Below are 24,389 nucleotides of genomic sequence, written 5' to 3'. Positions count from 1 at the left end.
CTGGGCCAGGACTAGGGACAGTCAGGTAAAGTCAGAATCCAAAAACATCAAAATCAAATCAATCAGATTCAAATAAAAATGAACAGGAAATCAAGATAAAATACAATGAAAATAAAATAAAGTCAATGAAAATAAAAATTAACGGGAAAAGCAAGCTGAGCTGTTATTTCCAGCATCCCAGAAGGGGTTGACTGGGACGTCTCGCACCTTGGGCTCCCAGGTGCAGTACGCCCACCATCATGTCCATCTGAGAGCCCCGCCCCGCTCCCATGAGCTCCTCCTCACACTTTTTGTCCTGTAGACCAGCTGCGGGCTTGAGACGTGCACACTCGGAGTCACTAAGTCTGGACAGGTGGGGTGGGAAGGGCAGTGTTCTGGAGTCCTGACAAGCTTTCAGGGGAATGCTGCCCCTGCTGGTCCGGGGACCCCACCCCGAGTGGCCAGCGTTGAACACGAGCCAATCAGAACACAGTAAATAGGTGGTTTGGGGGAATAATTAGCCAAGTTGTTTATTCACCATTGGCTGGTTTGGATCGTACTGGGTTACATCACACTCTGTGTGACACAAGACCAGTATCTGTGCATTACAGACTCAGTATTTGTGAAAAAAATTGCTTTAAAAAAATCCGAGTCCAGTTTCTTTATCATGAGTAGAGCGCACTGTTGTCTGAGACCCCCCAGCAGACCTGCTTTGGCAGTGCTTTGGCGTGACAGGCTGAATCTCCAACAAGGGTTTCAGTTCTTTGAGGCCAATGTCGTGGGCAATTTGGGTCCCTCTCTTGAAACTTTATGGAGCGTTTTTGCAAGAAATGAGGCTGACGGTAACCCCCAGGTCCTGAAAGGGTCAATTCGTTTTTTCGTTTATGGATTGCTTGCTTGATTGTAAATCTATTTCTACCCCTTTCATCTCTTTCCAGAAAAGGATAAGCCCCAGCTCTCTTTCTCTCTCTCTTTTTTTGTACTGGTTCCTCCCAGTCTACAAACTTGCTTATGAAGTTGAACAAGCAGGACACTGGGAAGTTTTATCAGAATTTTTTCTTCCTTAAAAACTTTAAATTTTCTGATGAATAAACAGAGTGTTCATTGTAGTAAAAACAGGACTTCTTATTACAGAAAAGTATAAAGAAAAATAAGCCACCTGTAATGTCATCTAGAATCAATCACTACTGAAATTCTGGTGCATTGTTGATAATTTTATAAGCCTATTTATTAAAGTATATATTTTTCATTTTATATTACGATTTAAGCCTTTTCTTCATGACTAAAATTCTTTGTATATCTCATTTTTCCTAATGCTTGATAACATGTAAGATTATATAATAGAAAAATGTTCTTTTTTTTTAAGGTTTTATTTATTTATTTGTCAGAGAGAGAGAGAGCACAAGCAGGGGGAGCAGCAGGGAGAGGGAGAAGCAGACTCCCCACTGAGCGGGGAGCCCGATGCGGGGCTCAGTCTCAGGACCCCGGGATTGTGACCTGAGCCGAACGCAGACGCTTAACCGACTGAGCCACCCAGACCTCCCAGAAAAATGTTCTTTAACTTTTTTTTTTCTAATTTCAAAAGGAGAACATTTTTGAATAAAGGAAAAAATAGTATCGTGCTCATGTCTTCTGAAGAATATAGTGAGTTCTGATTTAAGCCCAGAGGGGAAATTGTCTTAGCTGGTTTGTGGCATTAATTATATCTCCTTGTACCTAGCATAATACTTAGTAGATTTTAATGGCTAGTTATTAATGAAATCGTAGTATACTTTATTTAATTATGTATATCTTTGTATAAACATGTATTCAACCTTTAGTCCAAGAATCCAGTTCTTAAGACGGAAACATAAGTTGCTAATGTGTGTGGGGTGCGGAAGATTATGACTGTGTGTGTCTGGGGTCTCCTCTTATGACTCACTGGTGTTTATCTAATGCCACATAACATCACCTCAGAATATAGTGGCCCGAAGAACCATTAGTATTCATATCCTCTCCCAGTTTCTGGATTCAGGAGCAGCTTGGCTGGGCAGTTCTGACTCAGGATCTCGCATGGGGTAGCTGCCAGCATCCCCCCCCCGTCAGCCCTTTCTCACTGGTGGGGTACTTTCTGTGCCATTCTGTTTTCTATATTTTGCTCTTCGAGTTCTTCTCTCTCTTTACAGTTCTTTGCTGAGCTTTGTGTATATGTCGTAAAAACTCGGGATAAACGGTGAGAGGAACATGTCATGGGTACTGACAGTCGCTGCCTGGAGGGCCTCTCCTGGTAACCAGGCCTGGCTTCCTCTCACTGATGGTAAGGTGACTGTGGGAAAACCATTGCTGTTATTGGGAAAATAAGCCTGATACGTATATAATAAATAATGTATATAACTGCATGTAATATATATACTGGATTTAAAGAGACACTATCGTTGAACAAAGTCACTTCCTAAAATGACTAACATTCTTAAAATCATAAATCCAAACAAGAGGTTTGCAGTGATTATAAAATTCATGTTGTTTGCAAAGTATGGTCTAAAGGGAAATTGTTTTGAATTACAACTTCGAATTTGTCTATTCTTGATCCAAAGGCCGTTGGGTGAGCCCTGCTTCTGAAAGAATTTTCCTGATATATTTTGTCCATTTTATCCATAGTAATGTTTGTTTTTGTTTATTTAAAACAACTTATTAGGCATCTCTTTGACATAAGAACACATGAATAAAAATATAGCCTGTAACCCCATTGCCAGAATAATTTTACTTGTATACTTAAAAATGTGTACCCCTTGAAAGGACTTTGAAACAAATCCAAAATATTTAATAAAACCTCTAAGTCCCCTCTCTCATGATATGTGTCTTCAAGGTGGCTAGTTAGATTTCTTTTTTTTTTTTAAGATTTTATTTATTTGTTTTGAGAGAGAGCGCATGAGTGGGGTGAATAGCAGGCAGAGAGAGAGGGAGAAGCAGACTCCCCACTGAGCAGGGAGCCAACACAGGGCTCTGTCCCAGGACCCCGAGATTATGACCTGAGCTGAAAGCAGACGCTTAACCGACTGACCCACCCAGGCGCCCCTCTAGTTAGATTTCTTACATCTCCTTTCAGGAAAATGAAGGATCATTTATGCACATAGACCTTCCAGGAGCCATGCACACATTTGAACAGTTCATCCCAAAAGAAATTATATCCCATGCCCTGTTCTGACCTGTGGTTACGGTTGTTTTACTAATACTGTCCCCTGAAGATCTTTGCACTTCAGCACCTGCATTCCAACCTCATTCCTGTTGGGGGCGGCAGAGTGTCCCATAGCCTGCGTTGTTTTCAGGCTTTTGCAGTTACAGCTCTTCATGCAGATCTGTTGACATACTGTTGATATCCTTGAAGTGAATCCCTCACGGTGGAACTCTTGAGCCTGCTTTCGATTTCTTTGCATTTGGTTGTTGCTTTCACATCTGTGTTATTCAGCCCCAGATCTGGCGGCGCCAGCCTAGAGTGATATTTAGCACAGTAAAGGTACCTGTGTTCTTGGAGGTTCCCTGGGACCCCAAGTAATTCCCTTGCTTGAATGTGTCAGTACCATAAAAAGCTCGAAGCTCGTCACCATGCCTCCGTGCCTCGGTTGAGAGAGTAAGCTGAGCACTGTGGAGCTGGGAGGTACTAAAACACGTCAGGGGCATTTCATTCATTCAACAGATGCTTATCGAGTGTGTTGTAGATGCCAGGCACTGAGGAAACAGAGTCAGAAAGATGTGGTGCTTCTCCACTTGGAGCCCACCTTCCAGTGGGGAGTCCTCCCAGCCCAGTGAGGGCAGCAGCAGACGGGCGTAGTAGAGGGGCCAACCCATGACAGGCGGGAGGATCAGACGTGTGCCTGGAGGCTCGGGGTTGCAGCTGTGAGGGGGAGGAGGGTGCATCAGGTGGAGACCACTCCAGGGGCAAAGGCTTGGAGGCATGGAGAACTGAGTGAGGGCTAGCGGCGAAGGTTGGCGCTGGCGAGAGCCCCACTATGGGGACTTTGTGTGGCCACATTAGAGGTCAGAAGCCATGGGTGGCAGCATGTTCAGGCGCTCAGGTACCCTTGATGGTACCACGAGGAACAGTGGTTACCAGGCTGGAGGACTGGCCTTGTGTAAGTGTGTTTGGAATATGCGGCAGGACGTAGTTATCAAGATTTGATGTTGCAAGCTAAGAAAGGAAAATATCATCAGAAACTCTTTCTCCATCCTATTATAAGTGAAAGTACATTGTATGCCCAATCAAGTAGCAAGGACATAATCTTAAAATAAAGGACAGTTTTTCCCACGGAAAAAAATAAATAGGAACACGATTGACACTACTGTACCTGTCATATGGGTATGTGTTTGTAGGTTATGTTTGGATATGGTGTGTTTGTAGTGATGAGGATCACCCCCAAGATTCGCTTCTTGCTCATTCATGCTCTTGTGGGTTGGCTGGAGGTGCGGGTGGGGCTCTGCTCTCCAAGCCCTCACCCAGACCTTGGCTGAGAGACATTCCATCTGTGAGCTTCAAGGATAGTCAACGCAGAAAACAGGGACAAAGTTCTGTTGTGCACCTTACCAGCTCCGTCGTGGACTGTCACCCACACGTGGGCGAGTGTGTGTCCTACGCATATGGAAGACAGGAGAGGCGGAGAAAGGATGTCGATCAGGACTTTTTTGGGGACTGCTAAGGGTTACTTGGGATGGCAAAACACCCTAGATGGTGAGCTTCCAACCACTTGTTTTTCTGCTAGACTCTCAGTGAGTGCATCTGATTATTATAGCTTCACATTACTGAATCAACAATTCTTTTTTTTTTAAAAAAGATTTTATTTATTTATTTGACAGAGAGAGACACAGTGAGAGAGGGAACACAAGCAGGGGGGTGTGGGAGAGGGAGAAGCAGGCTTCCCGCGGAGCAGGGAGCCCGATGCGCGGGGCTCGATCCCAGGACCCTGGGATCATGACCTGAGCCGAAGGCAGACGCTTAACGACTGAGCCACCTGGGCGCCCCCTGAATCAACAACTCTTAACGGTGATTTCCTTTACCCCTTTCCAGGAGATGCTACAAAAGCTCACGGGTGGAAGTTTTAGCACGACTCAGGGCCCCCTCCCAGCCCTTACTGCCTCATTAGTATCTCATTAAACTTTTTAATGTTGATTACGTGTTATAATCACATTTGGGATATGTTGGGTTAAATAAAATGCATCCTTAAAATGAATTTCACCTGATTCTTTGTGCTTTTCTTAATGTGGCCACCAGAACACTTAAAGTTAAGTATGTGGCTTATATTTGTGGCTCCTGTTATATTTCTGTTGGATAGTGCTGACTTTGAATATGTAAAGAATTCAGATGGATCAATAAGGAAAAGAAGCCAGCAGGAAATGGGCAAAGGATATAAACCAGTCATTCACTGGAACTTGTGGGAGATCTTCTATCTGACTGGTGATCAGGAATGCAAGCTAAAGACAGTAACAAGGACTTCCCATCAGACTGGTGAAAAAGAAAAGCGGGTTGAAGAAGGTTATAGGAAGAAGGTTATAGGAAGAAGGTTGTAGGAAGGAGGTTGTAACTCGTGTACACCAGTGGTAGAGTGTAAGAAATTGCAGCCATTTCGGAGAGCATTTTGGCAGATCCTACTCCCATCTAGTTCACTTCTATAGGCGGTTCTCACCCGGGGGGCGATTTTGGCCCCCCTCCCTCTGGGGGGGGGGACATTTGGCAATGTCTGGAGACATTTTGGTTGCCATTAGTTGGGGATAAGAGATACTACTGGTGTTTAGGGATGCAGCTAAACATCCGGCAATACGTGGGATCTCCTCTCAGGATAGAGCCATAAGATCCCTCATGTAGGGGCGCCTGGGTGGCTCAGTCGTTAAGCGTCTGCCTTCGGCTCAGGTCATGATCCCAGGGTCCTGGGATCGAGCCCCGCATCAGGCTCCCTGCTCAACGGGAAGCCTGCCTCTTCCTCTCCTCCTGCTTGTGTTCCCTCTCTCGCTGTCTCTCTCTCTCTGTCAAATATATAAATAAAATCTTTTTTTAAAAAAAAAAAAAGACCCCTCATGTAAACGGTGCCGTGGTCCAGAAACCCTGACTTTTAGATGCCGATTCCAAGGTAGTCCTAGCTCAGGTGCATCAGGAGATACAGACCAAGGTTCTAACTCAGTGCTCCGTATTTACACTTGCGGGACTTTGGAACCAAATTAAATTAAATGTCTATCAGTTTGGGGGTATAAGTGACTAGGGAGGGACCCATATGTGGAGATGCTGTGCTTGCCTGATATTTGGGTTTATCTCACATCCAGCACTGAGTAAATCAGGTTGCAGGCTCACAGGTACACAGAAATACTGCTTTTTTGTAAATATTTCAAATACAAAGTAACACTCTATATTCAACATATTGTTTATAGATACGTGGCATAAGTAAAAAAATTCAAAAGCCAAGTCAGGGTACCTATCAGCACATAACTGGTTGCCTCCAGGGAGGAAGGACGCCCCAAAAAGGATGTCAGCTCTTTTTGGAATGTTGATTTCTTTTTTTTTTTTTTAAAGATTTTATTTATTTATTTGACAGAGAGAGACACAGCGAGAGAGGGAACACAAGCAGGGGGAGTGGGAGAGGGAGAAGCAGGCCTCCCGCAGAGCAGGGAGCCCGATGTGGGACTCGATCCCAGGACCCTGGGATCATGACCTGAGCTGAAGGCAGTCGCTCAACCAACTGAGCCACCCAGGCGTCCAGGAATGTTGATTTCTTACAGAAATGTGAAGCAGTTATGACAGAATATTAGCCTTTGCTAACGTAGTCAATGTGACGAGGGTGTTTGTTATATTACTTACTTCCCATTTTACTTTTCTCAATATTTGGAATTTGTTTACAGTGAACGCTCACGCGTACCTCCCGGAGAGAGCTGCCAGAGTCGGGGCTGCTCGAGCCCAAGCAGATTATCCGGGGCTGTGCTGGTTTCTATCCGGTTCACTTGCGTCCCCCCAGCATTGAGCTGTGCTTGGCACAAGCAGACCCTCAGTGAGTGTGTGTTGGGCCACCTCTCCATGGAATGTTCCATGGGACTCGGTCCTGTGAGCTGGCTCATGAGAGGTCCTGGGGCCACGCCCCACAGTGGGAGGTGCCCTTGGGACCTGCCTGCTGGCCAGGTGGTCACCTCCACCCCCCTGCACCAGACCTACACATCTCTTTACCCTCCAAACTTCTCATAACACATCACAGGAAGTAATTCAGATCAAGACACTAAAAAAAATCACACGTAGGAAGTCTAATAAGTGTGTGTTTTCAAAGGAAAACAGATGTCATATCATAGAAATTGCATGCTAATGTGAGTTCTTAGGGAGACACTTCAGAGAGGAAGTTTGCTGCCTGGGCTTTGTGGTTGAGCTCATTCAGCTTCCCCAAGACAGTTGGGAAGGGTTTGCCTCCAGCGACAGCCATTTCTTAGTTTAATGAAGAACTGAAGCAGAGCGATGCTATTTGACATGGTGCAGTCAGGCTTCTCTACAAGACGGTGCGTGTTGGGGATTCCGTACCTTGCAGGTGCGCAACCTCTCCTAGGCTGTTCATGTGAGGCCCATGGAACGCATTCCTGCCTGTGGAGCTGGTCTTAGAGCTTCATTACTCACCTTTTCCCTGTACTGTGTTGAAATAATGAGCCAGTGTTAGGGGAAGACTTTTATAGAATACCCTTTCCTTTGGAATCTCGTTGGGAGAATAGCTTAAGTAGATGGTAAGGAGGTGTTTTCAGAAGACTGTCAGAGTGGAAAATCTGAGCCAGTCTTGTGTTTGTGCTGGTTTGAGTGTGCCCGCACCACTGTGTGAGGCTGAACCAGGAGCCGACCCCTCGCAGGGACCTCACCCTTCTCAGGCCATTGTCTTTGCTGCAGCCAGTGGTCTGGGTTATTTTTATCCTGGGTTCCCACCTCCGCCCTGCAGTGGAATATTCTTTTCTTAGGCCCCTGATTTTAATTCACATCATCTTAAAAGTGAACAAAGGAAAACTTGGCTGTGATTTTCGTTCTAGAAGGCCAGCCTAGAGTATTTCATAAAGTCTGTCTCACTTCCAGGCTTGCAAACAACCCTACTCCCAAGATTATGTGGGTTTTCCTGACCATTCCCCCACTGCTCCCTTGACTTCATCAGCCATCCCAATTGTGAGCATGTCTCAGGGGACCAGAAACATTTCTCAGTAAAATGTCTCCTCACAGAAGCTGCAAATGTTTTACGAGGTGTATAACACAAAAGTAACATTTTACAAAGTGATAGTTTGGTGAGAATTATTTAAAGCCTGCAAGCTCAGGCAATGTTAGTGTGAGTGAAGTTGCTAGATTTTTTTTGCCTTCCAAATGGGCGGGAGCAATGTCTGTAAGCGTCCAGGCCAAGCTGGGGGTGGTGGAAGGCTGATGGTGGACATCACCTGCCGTCCAGAAAGGTGCTGGCCATGACCTTGCCATCAAAATGTGGTAGGGCCAAGGGGAAATCCATTGACCATCTGGGAAGAAACTGTTTACTAAAAATCCTCGTATTCATTTATTTGTTCCATAAATATATCACAGCTCAGCATTGTTCTTAGAGCTGGGGGCTCAGCAGTGACCAACATGATCAGATTCCCGTCCTGGGATTTACGTTCTCATCTGGTGCTTATTCATCATAAATAAGATTATTGAAACTATGCCACCAAACACACCTGACCCAACAGAACACACCCATGCTAGCAGTAACTCATGGCAGTTTTTAGAAATACCATGTATTTTAGAGGACTGGGATTCTTAACTTCTTTCACAAAGCCGCATGAACATTTCCTGCTTCCTGCTGGTGGTACTATTATGGAGAATGGAGAAAGGTGTTGCACTGAAATGGATTTTCGAGTCACTGAGGTTTCTTCCCTTGGTACCCAACTTTAAAAAATTGTACTATGAATGATGGAGTTTCTTTCTCACATTAGAACATGGGTAATATCCTTTTTCTTCTGGATGATCAGGATGATTACTAGATCTATTTTTGTACCATACGGCCACGGGGTTCGTATGTGCTTCTTGGTGTACTGGTCTCTTTTCGCTTGGCTGCTTGTCAGTTCCTGGTTTCTTCTGCCCACTGCCCCTCCTCCCTCCTCATAGATGGTTCTCTTCTCCACTGTTTACAGGGGTTGTTATAAAACTGTATTTCCTAATGAGAGCATTATGCATGTAAACATCATTACTTGTACTTGTTTTTCATTGTGAATTAAAACCGTGTAAGTTTCTCACAAATACAACTTTGTTTTAAAGAACACAAACTGTACAGAGACATATAGAGTAAAAAACAGTTCCTTCAAAGTGTTCCTTTCCCACCTACCTTGTCTTAATCAGGAGTCTCCAGAGACACAGACCAATAGAGTTTCTGTGTCTGTAGGTATCTGTCTACCTATGTCTATATAGCTCCATATATCTTTAGCTAGATGCACACACACACGTATCTATCTAGCTATATATAACTCTATAACAACTGTGTGTAACTATATAGACAGACATATACACACATGTACAGATTTTTTTCTGTTAAGGAATTGGTTCACACAATTGCAGAGACTTGGCAAATCCAAAATCAGCAGGGTGGGCTGGCAGGCTGGAGACCCAGGGAAAAGGTGTAGTTCAAGTCCAAAGGGGGTCCTCTGGCAGAATTCCTTCTTGCGTAGGAGAGGTCTGTCTTTGTTTTATTCAGGCCTTCAACTGATTGAGTGAGGCCTACCCACATCAGGGAGAGCAATCTGCTTTACTCAGTATAATGATTTAAATGTTAGTCTTGTCAAAAAAAAAAAAAAATACTTTCACAGAAACATCTAGAATAATGTTTGACCAAATATCTGGGTACAACATAAAATTATGACACCTAAAATTAACCATCATGTACACCCTATTCTCATTCCTTTCACAGAGGACATTAATACTTTGGTGTAATTCATCTAGATGTTTCCTGTGTATTTTCTGGTTGTGTGTGTGTGTGTGTGTGTGTGTTGTGTGTGTGTGTGTGTTGATGACCTAATTCTTCTCCTGCCTGCACCTCTTTCATCTGTCAGTACAATAAATAATGTTACTAAAATCCTGGTGTTAGATCCTCCTTTCTTCCTGTGAGAAATGGAGTTTTGGTTTGTATATTTTTGTTTTTTGATGTGCAAACCCTTACATTTTTTAAGCAGAAACATCTCAACTCATTTTTTTTTGTTGTTGTCACGCCAACATTGCTGTGGTGTGTAGACCTAAAAATTAAGCTTATGTTTTGAGGGACTTGAATTTCTAGCTGATGTCCAAATGGAAGCTTCTACTTGTAGGTAGTTTACTGATATTTTCTTAATAATATTATTTTGTTCTCATGGACAAAATTGCTTGTAATTTAAAAAAAAAACAGCCTATATGTGGCTTCGGGGACCATCTGCAAATGGGCTTCTGTCAGTTTAGCAAGTGGGTAATATTTATTTGCCTTTGTGACAAGTCTTTTGTTGCTGTTTGTCTTGGGAGACCATGGTCCAAGAGTGCCAGTAGACCCCCAGAGGGTAGGGAATGAAGGTTATTGTGTTAATAGTAATGTAAGTCAGTCTCTGCTGGGAGACGAGAGGTACCCGATACCATTTTTTCCTGAGCCCTCAAATTTAAGTTTCTCTTTTTTCCCCTGATAATCTTCATTTCTGACCTAAGGTTGTGCTGAGATTTCCAAGGCTACTCTCAGCAGTGGTGTGCTGCACATTTTGGGAAGTCTTACTTTAGGTGGCCAGAAGGGGCTGTGGTTCCAGAATGGACCCTCCCAGTGGTTGTGGTAGCAGGGAATGGAGGTGTGCATGATTCCAAAAGAGAGAGCATGGAACCAGGAACCAGGTGCTGAGGAGCGCTGGGGAGCACTGCTTTATTATCCACTGATGGAAATTCCTCCTTTTAACCCAGAGTCCTTAAGTAAAGATTGGATGGCCAGATCGGCAAAGGTGGGGGCCCTTTGGGATATTTTTGAAGGACAGGTTTTCAACATGTGTTCAAGGCTTTCAGAATATCTCTTTCCTTTAATCCAGAAATACTACTTCTAAGAATATCTCCTGAGACAGTAAGGAATGAGAAGCATGAAGCCGTGGTTCTAGGGATTTTCATTGCAGGTTTTACTCATAATTTGGAAAAATTGGAATCAATCTCTGCATCCAAGAGTGGGGATGCATTAAATAACTATGATTCTGCCCTACTAGAGTAGAGTGTTCCACATCTGGTGGAAATGTTGACGCACAAGTGTTTTGATTGATGTGAAAAGACATTGCTGATATAGTCCTCACTGAAACATGTAACAAGTTATCCTATTTTGGTATAGAAAACATGGGCATGTGTGTGCACACATGTGTGTATGTGAGATTGTGTGTGTCTGGATAATTTTTTGTCTTCTCTGTTTCTGGATTTCTTCTCTGTAATAAATAAGAGCTTCTTATGTCATTATGTAAAAAGGAAGAGGTTACATTGTGTTCAGCACGCCTTATTTATAAGTCAGGAAATTGTCGGACACTTGAGAAAAACCTCCATCCAAAGAATTTCAAAATGAGATTTTGGTGCCCACCAAGTGGCGTTGCAGGTTTTCCGGGCCGTTTATGCAGCAGTGAGCAGACAAGTTGGGTGGGAGAAGGCAGATATTGGTGGCAGTGAGCTCTAGTTATTAGAGACACTGAAAGCCTGGACTCACTCGTGCTCTCTTCTCTTTTAAATTAAATTATTGTGAACCATTTCACTCTATGGATGGAATGACTTACTTCAAAGAAGGCATGAGCTGGGGCATATTAAATAGGCTTTACGATAGTCACAGCATGATGGAGTTCCTTATGCTGCCTAAGGGAGGTCAGTATTTAAAAAAAAAATCTGTGATCGTCTCTAAAACTAAAAATTCGAATATATGTGATTCAATATTCTTTTGGGACAGCAACCAGGAGCTTATTGAGATAGGCAGGTGGGATTGCCCGTGCCCTTTCCTTGTTCCACGAAAAATGACATTCTTGTTAAACCCCTGGCCCACATAGAGCTGGGTCACCGTGGAGTTGCTCTAAACGTAAGCTTTGCATCCCCCATGCGGTGGTGTGTACGGTGGGCAGTGCTCAGCGTCACGTGATCCTTAGCTCCAGATTGCCACGTCTTGAATTTTAGCATGTCACTGAATCCATGGTGTGAGGAGCCTTAGATCATTTTCCTTCGTCACAAAGTGTTTAGTCAGCTCAGCGGCTGCAGCAAAATACTAGAAAGTGGATGGCTGATCAAATGGCAGAAATTCGTTTCTCACAGTTCTGAAGCCTGGAAATCCAAGACCAAGGTCGGGGTCCGGTGAGGGCTTGCTTCCTGGCTCACAGCTGACTGCCATCATCGTTGGCCCAGCATCTGCAGGAGTCCCCTGTGATGTCTTTTTTCTCTGACACCAGATAACGTGTGGTTTTTCTATCCCAGTTCTCCAATTCTCTGACAGCAATAGGGTCTGCAGCGATTCCAGGAATTCTGACACTAACGCTCCAGGGTTAGCACAGACCCCACAGGTGTGCAGCTCCGTCCCACAAGTCTCAACCCAGGGGTCACCCTCTGACCAACTGGCTACAAATTTGGGGATTCCCACACTCCCCCCTTCATGTTTGATAATTCACTAGAATAACTCACAGAACTCAGGAAAGCTCTTTACTGACTGTCTCTGGTTTATTATAAAGGATAAAAGCCCAAAACAGCCAAATGGAAGGGGTGCTCAGGACGAGGTATAGGAAAGGGGTGCAGAATTTGCGTGCCCTTTCTGGGGGCACCACCCTCCCAACACTTCAACGTGTCACCAACCCTGAAGCCCCCCAAACCCCATTGTTTAGGGGTGTTTAAGAAGCTTTCATTAAGTAGGCATGATTTGCTCTAACCATTCAATCATTGGCTATTGGTGATTGAACTCAGTCTCCAGCTCTGCTCCCCTCCCTGGAGGTGGGGTTGGGGGGGTTGTGCAGAGAAGGGGCAAGATCTCACCTCCTACTTGTGGGGCGGTCGGTCTTTCTAGAGACTGGCCTCCATCCTGAAGCTACCAGCACCCTGCCCCCGATGTGCATCATCTCATTAGCATGTAAGAAACTAATTTCTAAGGGTTTTCAGAGCTGTGTGCCAGGAACTGGGGACAAAGACCAAATATTTATGTTTTATGACACCACCCCTCCCACCTGGTCTCCCCACATCCAGGCTGGTCTCGTAGACGCTGTTTCCATCCAGCGGCTAGACTTGATGAGGGTACCTGACAACTGACTGCTCAAAAAGCTGAACAGTTTGTGCTGTGGCCTCTTGGGGTTCCGATGCCCCTTGACGTCCTCCTTCTGGCTCACGAGGCTCCACCCCCGGGCCTCCCAGGCTCTTCCTCACCTCCTTCCCATCTTCGTCCACCGTCTCCTTCCCAGGGAGCCCACCCCGCGCACCCTACCGGAGCCATGTCCCCCCTGCACTCACAGCCTCTCTTACCCTAGTCTCCTTTCTAACACACTCTGTCCTCACTCATCTGGTAGGTCTCTAGTTTGCTGTTTGACCTCCCGTGAGAAGGCACACCGTATAGGCAGGGATCTTGGTTCTCAGACGTTTCCCAGGCATCGTGCCTGTCTCGTGGGCAGCACCCAATGAACATTTGAAAGTGAACAAAAGCCTGGCTTGCTCTAAACTGCCAGCCAGAATCTGTGTCCCCCCGGGGGGGACAGTGTGTGCACATGGGGTCTGCAGTGGTGATGCTCGGGCTCTGTGCCTCTGACCTGCTTCCCTCTTCACTTCTAGACTGGCCTTATTGTCGCCTGCTACCACGGCTTTGTGGATACTGTGGTGGTCTTAGCAGAGTGCCCCCACGTTGATGTCAACTGGCAGGACAGCGAGGGGAACACGGCCCTAATCACAGCCGCACAGGCAGGTAAGACCCGGCTTTGCCTTCCCTCCCGGAGCTGAGGCTGGGGGGGGCAGCTGCCAGGCGGTGGGGGGCCGGTGGGCAGGGGGACGGGGCTCTGCATTTGAACTCAGGTCGTGAGATTAACGTAAGGACTGGAATTGATCAGAAATCTGTTCTGCTGCTAAGAGGTATAGGAGAAGGCCGGTCAGGACGCAGACACATTGTCCTTGTGCCTTGGGGACGATGCAGAGTTTATTTGTGCAGAGCTTGCTGTTGGGCACATCTCGCCCTGATACTGCACTGTCTTTGAAGGTGAAGCTGCAGCAGAAACCCAAGCCTCGTCATCCCTTCCCCTAGAGCACCGTGCCCCACCCAGTGCTTGGAGTTGGGGAACGGAGAGATGCTGGTGAACTCACTACCATCACGGGCGGTAGGGACTGGATCCGATAGACATAGTTACAAGGTAACCTTACACTTGCAGGTAGATGTAAAGAAAAGCCAGGAGCTACTTGCCGAGAGTGTATCCGTGTAACAAGGCGGGACTGTTAGGGAGAGAGCCTCCCAGTAAGGGTCCTTCAGCCCTGCCACCGAGCGCATTGTGGCTGTCCTCTTCTAGAATCGTCCTCAGACGTTTTTGGAGACAAGCACATGCTCGTCCGTTCTGGACCATACGTCGTTTGTCCCTGTGGTGTTAAGTGGGTTTGTCACTTGACCACCTCGAAAATTCTTGGCTTGCAAGATTGATCTGTTTGATCAGTCAGGCTCCCAGCTGCAAAGAAGCTGCTTCCTGCCGAGTTGGGAAGAAGAGGCGTTTGCTTATTGACGGAATGTAGGACACCTCACGATGTCATGAGGAGCTGCTGGGTGTTGGACTCAGGGCTGGGAAGCTGGAGAAAATGCCCCAGACCACACCGCACTTTGATTCTGGAAAGGGAACATCTGCTGTGCCACCAAAAAGAGACCTCCCTGTCCTGTTTTGCATCACAAGCTCCTGGGTCAAAGCCAGCATGGGGGTGACTCTGACCCAAGGAACCCGGGGAGCCCAGGGAGCCCAGCAAAGCCAGCATCTGGCAGCTTCATTCCCTGTAATGTAATAGGGAGTAGTCCGTATGTACACATTGCTTTTTAGTCGAGCTGGGTAAGGTGGAGAACCCCCCTGAATTAGAGAGGAGCCAGATATGTGCGAAGACATGTTCGCCTCAGCAGGTCTTAGGGTGCGAAGCTCTGTCCCCATTGGGCGCTCCAGGCTTCGAAAGCCGAGATCCACAAGATCCTCAAGTGCAAGAGTGGAAGTGGGTAGCGGGAGGCATCCAGTGACCCCGGGCTCCCCATTCATCGCCTCCCACTGGCCCAGGAATGGGGGATGCCCAAGTCAAGGGCAGCTCTGCCCTCCAGTAATTCTCCGGCTCAGGTGGCCTCTGATGGAGCTCTGATGGAGGGTGTGCTGGGGGCCGTGAGCGAGAACGCCCCACCTGGCCTGCTGGTTGATGACAGGGGTTGTGAAGAGGGGGGATGGGGAAGGGGGTTTGAACTGAATGCTGAAGGAATCAGAGGGGGGCCATTGCAGCCGAGGTATCCAAGGGCACGGGGCGAAGAGGGGGCCCGGCCCGTCTCAGGGGGTGGTGGGAGGGTTGCGGGTGACTAGGAGAGATGAGAGGTGGCCCCACGAGGAGGCAGGGACCGGATCATTAAGGGTCCAGGTGCAACATGAGAACATGAGGGAATGCATTTGAGTGCCATGAGGCTGGGTGTGTGGTGACAGGGCCTGGATAATCCTCATGGGCCCAGAAGCGGCTTCAGAAGCAAAGAAGGAGCAAGACCTGCCTGACAGAAAGTGGTATGAGGGTGTTGGTGGAGGAGAGGCGGCCTCTGGGATGGCTTCTGGCATCAGGACAGGGGATGATGAATTGCCAAGGGGCATATGTACAGTAATAGGTGGAGAAGCATTGGCTCCATTTGGCACTCAGGTCTTTGAGACGTGACATATCTAAGTCAGAGGCCTCAGCGGTAGGTGGAGGGTATAGAGCTCCAAACTCCACAGTGTCCGCTGGGGTACAGAGCGGGGAGGGTTCGGGGGTTGCCGGAGAGGGGGGCTTAGAGCACAGGCTAGACATGAACACTAGGAGAATATGGAGTAAGACGAGGTGCCTTTCTTACTGATTTGCCAGAACTCTTTGTGTGTTAAGGGTATAGGCTGTGGTTACCCATGAGGTACCTTCTGAATTCTTGCCTATTGGAAATAATAGGATAACGACTGTCCTTTGACCTCCCCCCTCTTTTTTTCCATTGAGTGTTGAAGGGGGAAAGTCTGAGTCCAGCCTGCTTTTGTCTTTGTTGAGACCCTGATATTGCTGAGATTGGAAATATCTCCCACCTCATCTTTGACAATGAAAACACCACCCCCCCCGCCCCCGTAACTGTCATATATCTCAGCTCCTTCTCTGTGTTTGTTTTGACTTACATTAGGTGTATTTTTAGGAACTCTCTGTTAATCTCTTTGAAACACTGTCTGTCTTGTTTTGTTCTTTCTTCCTGAGATTCCCTTTTAGACATAGAATAAGTCACCTGGTCCTCACGCCACAGTGTTCTTTCTCATTTTTCCCCCCTATCCTTTTACTCTAAGGTCTGAGCAAATTCTGCATATTATTTCATTAATGTGTTTCTATGCCATTCATCGGATTACATTTACTTTATTCTTCTCGAGCATCCCTGAGGTCAGTGTGTTTGGGCTTCTATAACAAAAATCCCACAAACTGGGGGAATTAAACAACAGAAATTTGTTTCTCAAAGTTCTGGAGGCTGGGAGCCCAAGATCAAGGTGCGAGGCAGGGGATTTGGTTCCTGGTGAGGGCTCTCCTCCTGTGCACGGGGCACCTCCTTGCTGTGTCCTCACATGGTGGAGAGAGAGAGAGTGAGGTCTCTGGTGTCTCCTCTTATAAGGACACCTGTCCTCTTGGGTCAGGCTCCACCCTTGTGACCATCTTTAACCTTCATCACCTTCATCATCAGTCTGGTCCCACCCTGCTCATTGGGGCCACGACTGGACTTTCCCAAAGTCGGATGTCCTGCAACCTGCCCTGTCCCCACCTCCAGCAGGCCTTCTGTGGTTTCGGGCATCGCGACTGCCTTCCCTCTATGCCTTTGGTCACCCATGGGAAGCAGGGAAGGGGACAAGACTCCGGTGTTCACGGCCCTGGTGGAGCGTCCCCTGCAGCAGGAGGGAGAGTGTAGCGTGGTTAGACCATTAGGATTGCCGTGGCTGGCCTGTATGTGATTCTCTGGGCCCCACACGTCGGGGTGTCACGGGGAGGTGTCTGGGCTGTGACCCAGGCTGGGTCGTGCCGGAGGGTGGCTGCCCCGGGTGCTTTCTCTACTTGGCACCGCTGCTGGTCTACTAACTTGATTATAAAATATAATACACAGTGTTCCGAAGAAAATCACATAAGCAACCAAAGTTAAACAAAGAAAGCCAATCAAGTTCAGGGTGAAAATCACTTAGCTCCTCGCCCCCAGGACCTTCCAGTTCTATTGTCTGGAGGTAACACTTGTTAATTTGATGGGTTTATGGGTTTTCTTCCATCTTAAAAAAAGTGTATATCATTATAATGTATTTTCTTTTCTTGTTTTAAGTTCTCTCTTTCTACTGGGGTCCAGATCCTTAGCTCGTTCACTGATTTGCTCAAGCTGTGTCTGCAGCTGGCTAGGTCCCGGGCCCACCCTCTTCTGTCTGGTGCCCGCTCCCTGCACCTGGGCTCTGACCCTTGGGGCGCCCACCCCAGGCCTGCTGTAGAACTGAATTGTTTGGGGGAGATGGGTGGGGAGGAGTAAGAAGGTTTTTTTTTTGGCCGCCTTAAAAAAAATCTGATTAAAAAGCATTTCCTAGTTTGTCTTAATTGCCGCAACGGGAGGAAGTGATTTTTCCCTAATTTGTGTCTGAAGGTGGTGACAGGACCTCCCAGAGCCAAAGCACACAGACTCCAGCCTCCCAAATTTTTAGAGGGTGGTGCGTGCAGGGTTCCCGAATTAGCTCGTTCAAGACCGCGCTGTCGTGAAGCCATTTGTGTTCTGGGGGTGCCTTTTGGAGGAGGGTGTTTTGAGCGGCAGTTGTTCTCAGGGGGCCGAAATGAAGAACTGACTGGCCGTGGAGGCCGGGCCGGGCTAGGGGTGGGGCCCTGAGAGGGTGACAGGGGGCTGCCCCTCAGTAAGCCCACAGCCTGTGGGGCGGGACATGGGCGGGGAGGCAGGGGTGAGTCCCCCCCCCCACCCAGCCCCGTCTCCCTCTCCTTCTGCCCCAGCCCCTCCTGAGCCACACCAGAGACCCGAGGGCCGAGAACGGGCAGGTGCTGTGTGTGGAGGCCAGCCTCGGGGCCTGAAAGCAAGGGCAGAGAAGAAGAGGAAACAATGCACGGAGAGAGTCTTAGAACTCAACTGCTTCATCAAAGGACACGTGTGTTTACGTAGCCACTGCCAAGGGGCCTTTAGGAAAAAAACCATACCCATTTATACTTTCTACCAGGTCCCCAAGGGTATTCTTGCCAACCCTGGAAAAGATCAATTTTTAGTGTTTGCCAGTCCCTGAATGACAGTTTGCAGTTGTGTTTCCCTGATTCTCACTGGGGCCCAGGATCTGTGTTTCTGGGTGCAGTTTACTGAGTACCCAGCAAAACAGGGCTTCGCAATGAAGAAACTGCCTTCTTTTGCAGCATGATGTGTTTGAAGGCCCCTGTTCAGGGGTTGCTTCATTGAGCGGCCCCAGAAGGCCGGGACTGGGGCTGGCTTCTCACAAGAGCTGGTGACCTTTTCCTCATGATGCCAAGACTGTGGCACAGGCTCCAGGAGGGAGGAGCAAATCCCTGTCTGCGTGTCCTATTCTCTAGGGCAGGAAAACATTTCCAGAAGCCTCCAGCAGAGTTTCGTTTGTATCTCACTGCCAGGGCTGTGTCGCACGCCCCGTGCCAAAACACGTCGCTGGCAAGGGTGATAGAATGACCCCGAATGACTTGGTCTGGTCATCGTGGCCCCAGCAGGATCTGCGTGGTTAAAGAAAACTTTAAAGCAACCATATATTTATATTATTTGGTCCTGCAACCTCACTGACCGTCCGGAATTTGGGGGTCCTGGCTTTCTACGGCACTCACTCAGCATTTGTGAGTATACATTAGAGCACAAATGCCTTGATCTGCCTGTCGGGTGTTCTCTAGAAAGTCTAACCTCTTCAGATACTTAATGCATAATAAACATTCAGCCGAATCTGTATTAGGCCTTTACGATGGAAAGACTGTGTGAAATGTATGAAATATGTATGTATGAATGTATGAAAATAAATCCTCCGATAATCTCTAGGTCTCATTTAGCCAGCAATTTCAACTTCTACCTCCCCCAACAAAAATAAAATATAACGTGAGATAACCAAGGCAATGAGTAAGACTCAGGGTTGGAGTTGTGCGTTTATTTGTCCATGTGTCCGTCCTCTTTAACAGAAGGGCAGGGGTGAGGCGAAATGGGGGAGTAGCAGGTGTCTTTTCTTTTTTTTAAAGATTTTATTTATTTATTTGAGCGAGAGGATGAGAGGAGAGAGAGAGCACATGAGAGGGGGGAGGGGCAGAGGGAGAAGCAGACTCCCTGCCGAGCAGGGAGCCCGATGCGGGACTCGATCCCGGGACTCCAGGACCATGACCTGAGCCGAAGGCAGTCGCTCAACCGACTGAGCCACCCAGGCGCCCCTCCTCCAGGCATTTTATTTTATTTTATTTTATTTTATTTTAAAGATTTTATTTATTTATTTGAGAGAGAGAATGAGATAGAGAGAGCATGAGAGGGGGAGGGTCAGAGGGAGAAGCAGACTTCCCGCCGAGCAGGGAGCCCGATGCGGGACTCGATCCCGGGACTCCAGGATCATGACCTGAGCCGAAGGCAGTGGCTTAACCGACTGAGCCACCCAGGCGCCCCAGCAGGTGTCTTTTTAAACTGGTGATAAGATAAGGTTGGTTGGGAATAAGTAACCTCTGGTGCATCCTTGAAACTTGTTATTCCTTGAACTTATTTTTACAGTTCTGAAGGAAGTGCATAGAGAGCCAGCCTGGCATTATGCATGCTGCTCGCTGCAGGGGATAGAGTGGCAGTGAGGTTCTGGAGGGTTGGGGGGGTGGGAGGGGGTGGGGATGCTCCTCAGGCCACTTGTGCATGGCCTGCCTCATAAACCAGATTTAGGGAGGGCCCCCTTCAGAGGAGAATGTACCACTTGGCCCGAAGCCAGGAATAAATGCCTTTTTTTTTTTTAAGACTTCATTCATTTATTTACTTAGAGAGCATGGGTGGGGGGGCAGAGGGAGAGAGATAGAGAGAGGGAGAGAGAATCTCAAGCAGACTCCCTGCTGAGTGAGGGGCTGGACATGGGGCTCAATCTCACCACCTTGAGATCATGACCTGAGCCGAAATCAGGAATCCCAGATGCTTAACCAACTGAGCCACCCAGGTGCCTCTAAATGCCTCTTTATTTTTTATTAATTTTGTTATCACCTCACATGATCATGATGTTAGTCTGACTTCATTCAGATTTTTTCTTTTTAGCTTTTTAAAGTGTTTTCCTTTTTCTTGGTTTCTAGTGTTTCTATTAAGAAATCAGAGCTTGGCAAGTCTCTGGGCTTTCCTAGCATTGCCTTGTCTTTTCCTATAAACTCCAGTTTTCTGAGCCCTTCTCACTGGCCACTGCAAAGCCCCTCCCCGCAGCAGCTCACCCCGCTGTTCAGTCTGACACCTGCTCCTCCCGCAGACCAAGAGGAAGCCTGTCTGTACTGCCCTTCCACGCTCCCCTATCCGTATCTCCCCACTCCCCACCTCCACCCTTGGGGAACATCTATTCACTCCTGCCGCTTTGGTCAGATGTGACATTTCCAAAGCCAATGGTTCCCTCTACTGGCCTGGTTTGGAAAAGTACATTTCAAGTACCTGGAGTCAAACCAGTCAAATCTTTAGGCAACTCAAATTCTCTAACATTTTCCCATTTTTAGAGGAACACGGGTTTATTGTCTCTTTGCTTCCCTTGAATAAAGGAGTAAATAAGATTCTTAACCCAAGACTGGTATTCACTAAAATGTTGAGTGAATTAACAATTAATATTTGTGATGTCCATGTAATTTTTAGGTAACATGGGTGATAGTTTGACAATTAACAACCTTTTTGATAAGTGAATTTTTTTCCAAGGGAGTAGTAATCCTTGCATCTTATCATTTACCAAATATGGATTTATTGAGTTTGCAGTCAGCTGGGAGTTCTGGATGTATGAACATGGTCATAAGGGTTGTAGTGGTGGTGGGGATCCATAGCCACATGGGAATGTGGACCTGGGATATCATAGTTCAGGTGCCTAATCCAGGTTTGGGGGACCAAGGAAGAGCTTCCATTGCAAGAGATGGCTCATCAAATAGCTGGGTAACAAAAGAAAAACAAGTTTATAGACGTGTGTGTATACCTCAGGTATACATGGGAGATACCCAGGGAAAAGTGAGTAACTCAAAGAAGTAACTTAGAACTCCAGCTCATATGGGATCTTCAACAAAGAATAAATATGGGGAGAAATGACAGGGCAGAGGAAAGTAGTTTTAGGCTTCCAGAGATGGCATTCTGTGCGAAGGTTAACTAATGGTAGATAAAGACTGGAAGGTTTGTTATGTAGATTTCTCTGGTGCCATCTCCAGGCTGATAAGATCTGCAGTTGCCTTAGTGATTAACTTCTGTCCTTTCTGGTAGGAGGGAAGGAGTGACTCCTTTGGAAATGTATGTCTTGCTTTTAGACAAACGGGTGAGGGCAGGGAGCTTTTCTTGTGTCTGCCTTCAGTTCAAAATAATCCTGTGTCAAAGTAGCATATTTCTGGGTGGCATCTTCTGCTACATTTCAGGGAGTAGGGCCAGATTTTTAAAAGGAGCTAGTTTGTTAAGGAGTTGGGACTTCATCTAAGGAGCAACTGTTAAGTGTTTTAAGTATAGTTGTCTTGGTTGGAAGAGTGTTTTGGAGTTATCATGTTGGTAGTGTGGAGAAGTGATAGGAGGGCAGAAATGGGACCAGGGAGGACAGTTAGGAGAGGGGCTATAGCCCAGTGGGGGTGTGGTGACCCAGATCAGGGAGTAGATATGGGGATGGAGGAACAAGGATAGACTTGCAAGACATTTAAGAGATGGGGGTTGGCAGAATTGCATGATGGTTAGAATGAGAAAAAGTGAGGGACGGCTGAAGACGAAGCCTAGATTTCTGGCTTGGACACCTATGCCATTGGTTTTGTTCATCACTGAATAAGAAACACGAGAGAGAGGAGCAGGTTTGATTTGTTTGTGGGACACTCAAGATGAAATATCCATTAGACAGATATTTAGATAAGAAAGTCAGGAAGAGAGACAGAGCTAAAGAGTTCTAGGGTGATAACTGGATCCAGGAGAATGGATAGGTCACCAAGGAAGAGTGTATGGATAAGAGGAGGGCTTAGTCATGCATCTGAGGCACAACAGCATTTCAGGAAGGAGAGAACAGAAAAACTCATAAAGGAAATTGAGAAGGAGTGGCCGGAGAGATAGAAGGAAAATCAGAAGGATGAACTGTCAGGATATCCATGAAAAGAGAATGTTTCAAAAAGGATGGAATGGACAAGGTGTAAACACTGGAGAGGTCAAATTAGAGGAAAACTGACTCATAGCCATTGGGTTTCCCTACAATATGGTCATTGGGGACTGATGGAAGGCAGTTTCAGGAGGATTTGGGGAGTGAAAGTAGCAAGGGTGAGAGTGGATGACTCTGGAAGTTGAACTGAGAAGTTGGAGGACTGAGGGTAGAGGCTAGAGTGGGGAGACAGGTCCACAGGATTATTATTGGTCATTGCAATGGACTGGATGTTTTTGTTTCTTCCAAACTTGTGTTAAATCCTGGCCCCCAAGATGATGGTATTCGGAGGTGGGCTTTTGGGAGGTGATTAGGTCGTGATGGTGGAGCCCTCATGAACAGAATTAGCGCCCTTACAAAAGAGACTCCAGAAAGTTCCCTCTTCTGCCATGTGGGGACACAACAAGAAGAACAGCAGTCTGTGAATCAGGAAGCAGGTCGCACCAGACCCTGGATCTACTGGCATCTTGATCTTGGACTCCCCAGCCTCCAGAACTGTGAGAAATAAATATTGTTGTTTAAGCCACCTGGCCTATGGTAGTGTGTTAGAGCAGCTTAATTATATATAATTATTTTTTTTTAAGATGGGAGACCCTTGCACATGCATATCCAGTTAGGTATTGCTGTGTAACAAGCAACCCCAAACTCTAGTGTAAAATATGCTTTATTGCTCCTGCATCATTGAATGGGCTGAGGATTGGATAATCTATTTTTTTTTAAAAAAAGATTTTATTTATTTATTTGACAGAGAGAGACACAGCGAGAGAGGGATCACAAGCGGGGTGGGGGGGGCGGGGGAGGGAGAAGCAGGCTTCCCGTGGAGCAGGGAGCCCGATGTGGGACTCGATCCCAGGACCCTGGGACCATGACCTGAGCCGAAGGCAGACTTTTAATGACTGAGCCACCCCGGTGCCCTGGGGATCAGATAATCTAGACGGCTTTTGCTCACATATGTGTGAGTGAGCTGGACCTTGTTCTAGGGTGTGCTTGTGTACTTCAGCTGGGACAGCTCTGCTCCACACACTTCTTGTCCTTTTCCTGGGACCACCAGGCTAGCCTGGGCAAGTTCTACTCATGAAGATAGCTAGACTCCCTCTCACACTTCTTAGGAAGTCTAGCCAAGTAAGTGCACTTCAGCCTTCTGCATCATGCCTTTAGATGTCCCACTGGCCAATGTGACAAAGGGCAAAGTGAAAAATGTGGGCCATCACTGCAGTCTGACGGGAATGGATTTGCAAGGAGGGAGAGGTCAAAGAGAAAGAGGAGGTCATCTGAAGCACAAATATTCCACGGAAGTGAGTGGAGAGTGTTTTTAAAGCACTAGAAGGGGAGGAGAGATTGGCATCTTTAAATAGAAGAGTCACCCTTCCTTTTTCCTAAGGAGGGAAGGAGGAGAGGCTGCTTGTGGATGTGGGGAAGTTTGTGGGATGATGAAGGAAAGTTGAGCGGGTTCCCTTCTTGTGGTTTCTGTTCCCTCTGTGAGGTATAGGTGTGTCATCTCCTGAGAGTGGGGTTAGCTGTGAGGTAGGTGATTTTGAGTAGGAAAGTTGTGCTCGCTTCGGCAGCCATCCACTAAAATTGGAACATTCCAGACATTAGCATGGCCTCTGTGCAAGGATGACATGCAAATTCATGAAGTTCCATATTTAAAAAAACGCAAAAAAAGCAGTGGGAAAGTTAAAAATTTTCCACATGCAGCTTGGGGGATAGTCTGGGAAACAGAAGCATAGGTGGGCCAGGTGGAGGAGCCAGGCAAGCTTGTCCATCCATGGGCACCACAGGTATTTTGGATTCCCACCCTTATATAGTCACTTGGAGAACATGCCATTGGCCAACGGTAGTGGAGCCGGAAACTTGGTGGTCGGGTGATACCAGAAGTCATCTTCGGCTTTTTAGTTTCT

The 24,389-nt window shown here is 46.9% G+C and overlaps 1 protein-coding gene and 1 pseudogene across 1 annotated transcript in view; both read left to right on the top strand.

The window, feature by feature from the left end:
- Positions 1-24,389, top strand: part of ANKRD33B (ankyrin repeat domain 33B) — a 72,279-nt gene that overhangs the window by 30,706 nt on the left and 17,184 nt on the right. The window contains exon 2 of the mRNA XM_021702524.1: positions 13,733-13,862. Within this exon, the coding sequence (XP_021558199.1) occupies positions 13,733-13,862 (130 nt within the window). The remainder of the gene's footprint in view (positions 1-13,732; positions 13,863-24,389) is intronic.
- On the top strand, positions 24,040-24,138 carry LOC123325394 (annotated as a pseudogene).

This window comes from Neomonachus schauinslandi, chromosome 7 (assembly GCF_002201575.2).
Source record: "Neomonachus schauinslandi chromosome 7, ASM220157v2, whole genome shotgun sequence".
Classification (NCBI taxonomy): domain Eukaryota; kingdom Metazoa; phylum Chordata; class Mammalia; order Carnivora; family Phocidae; genus Neomonachus; species Neomonachus schauinslandi.
This window is presented reverse-complemented; position numbering and strand designations above follow the sequence as displayed.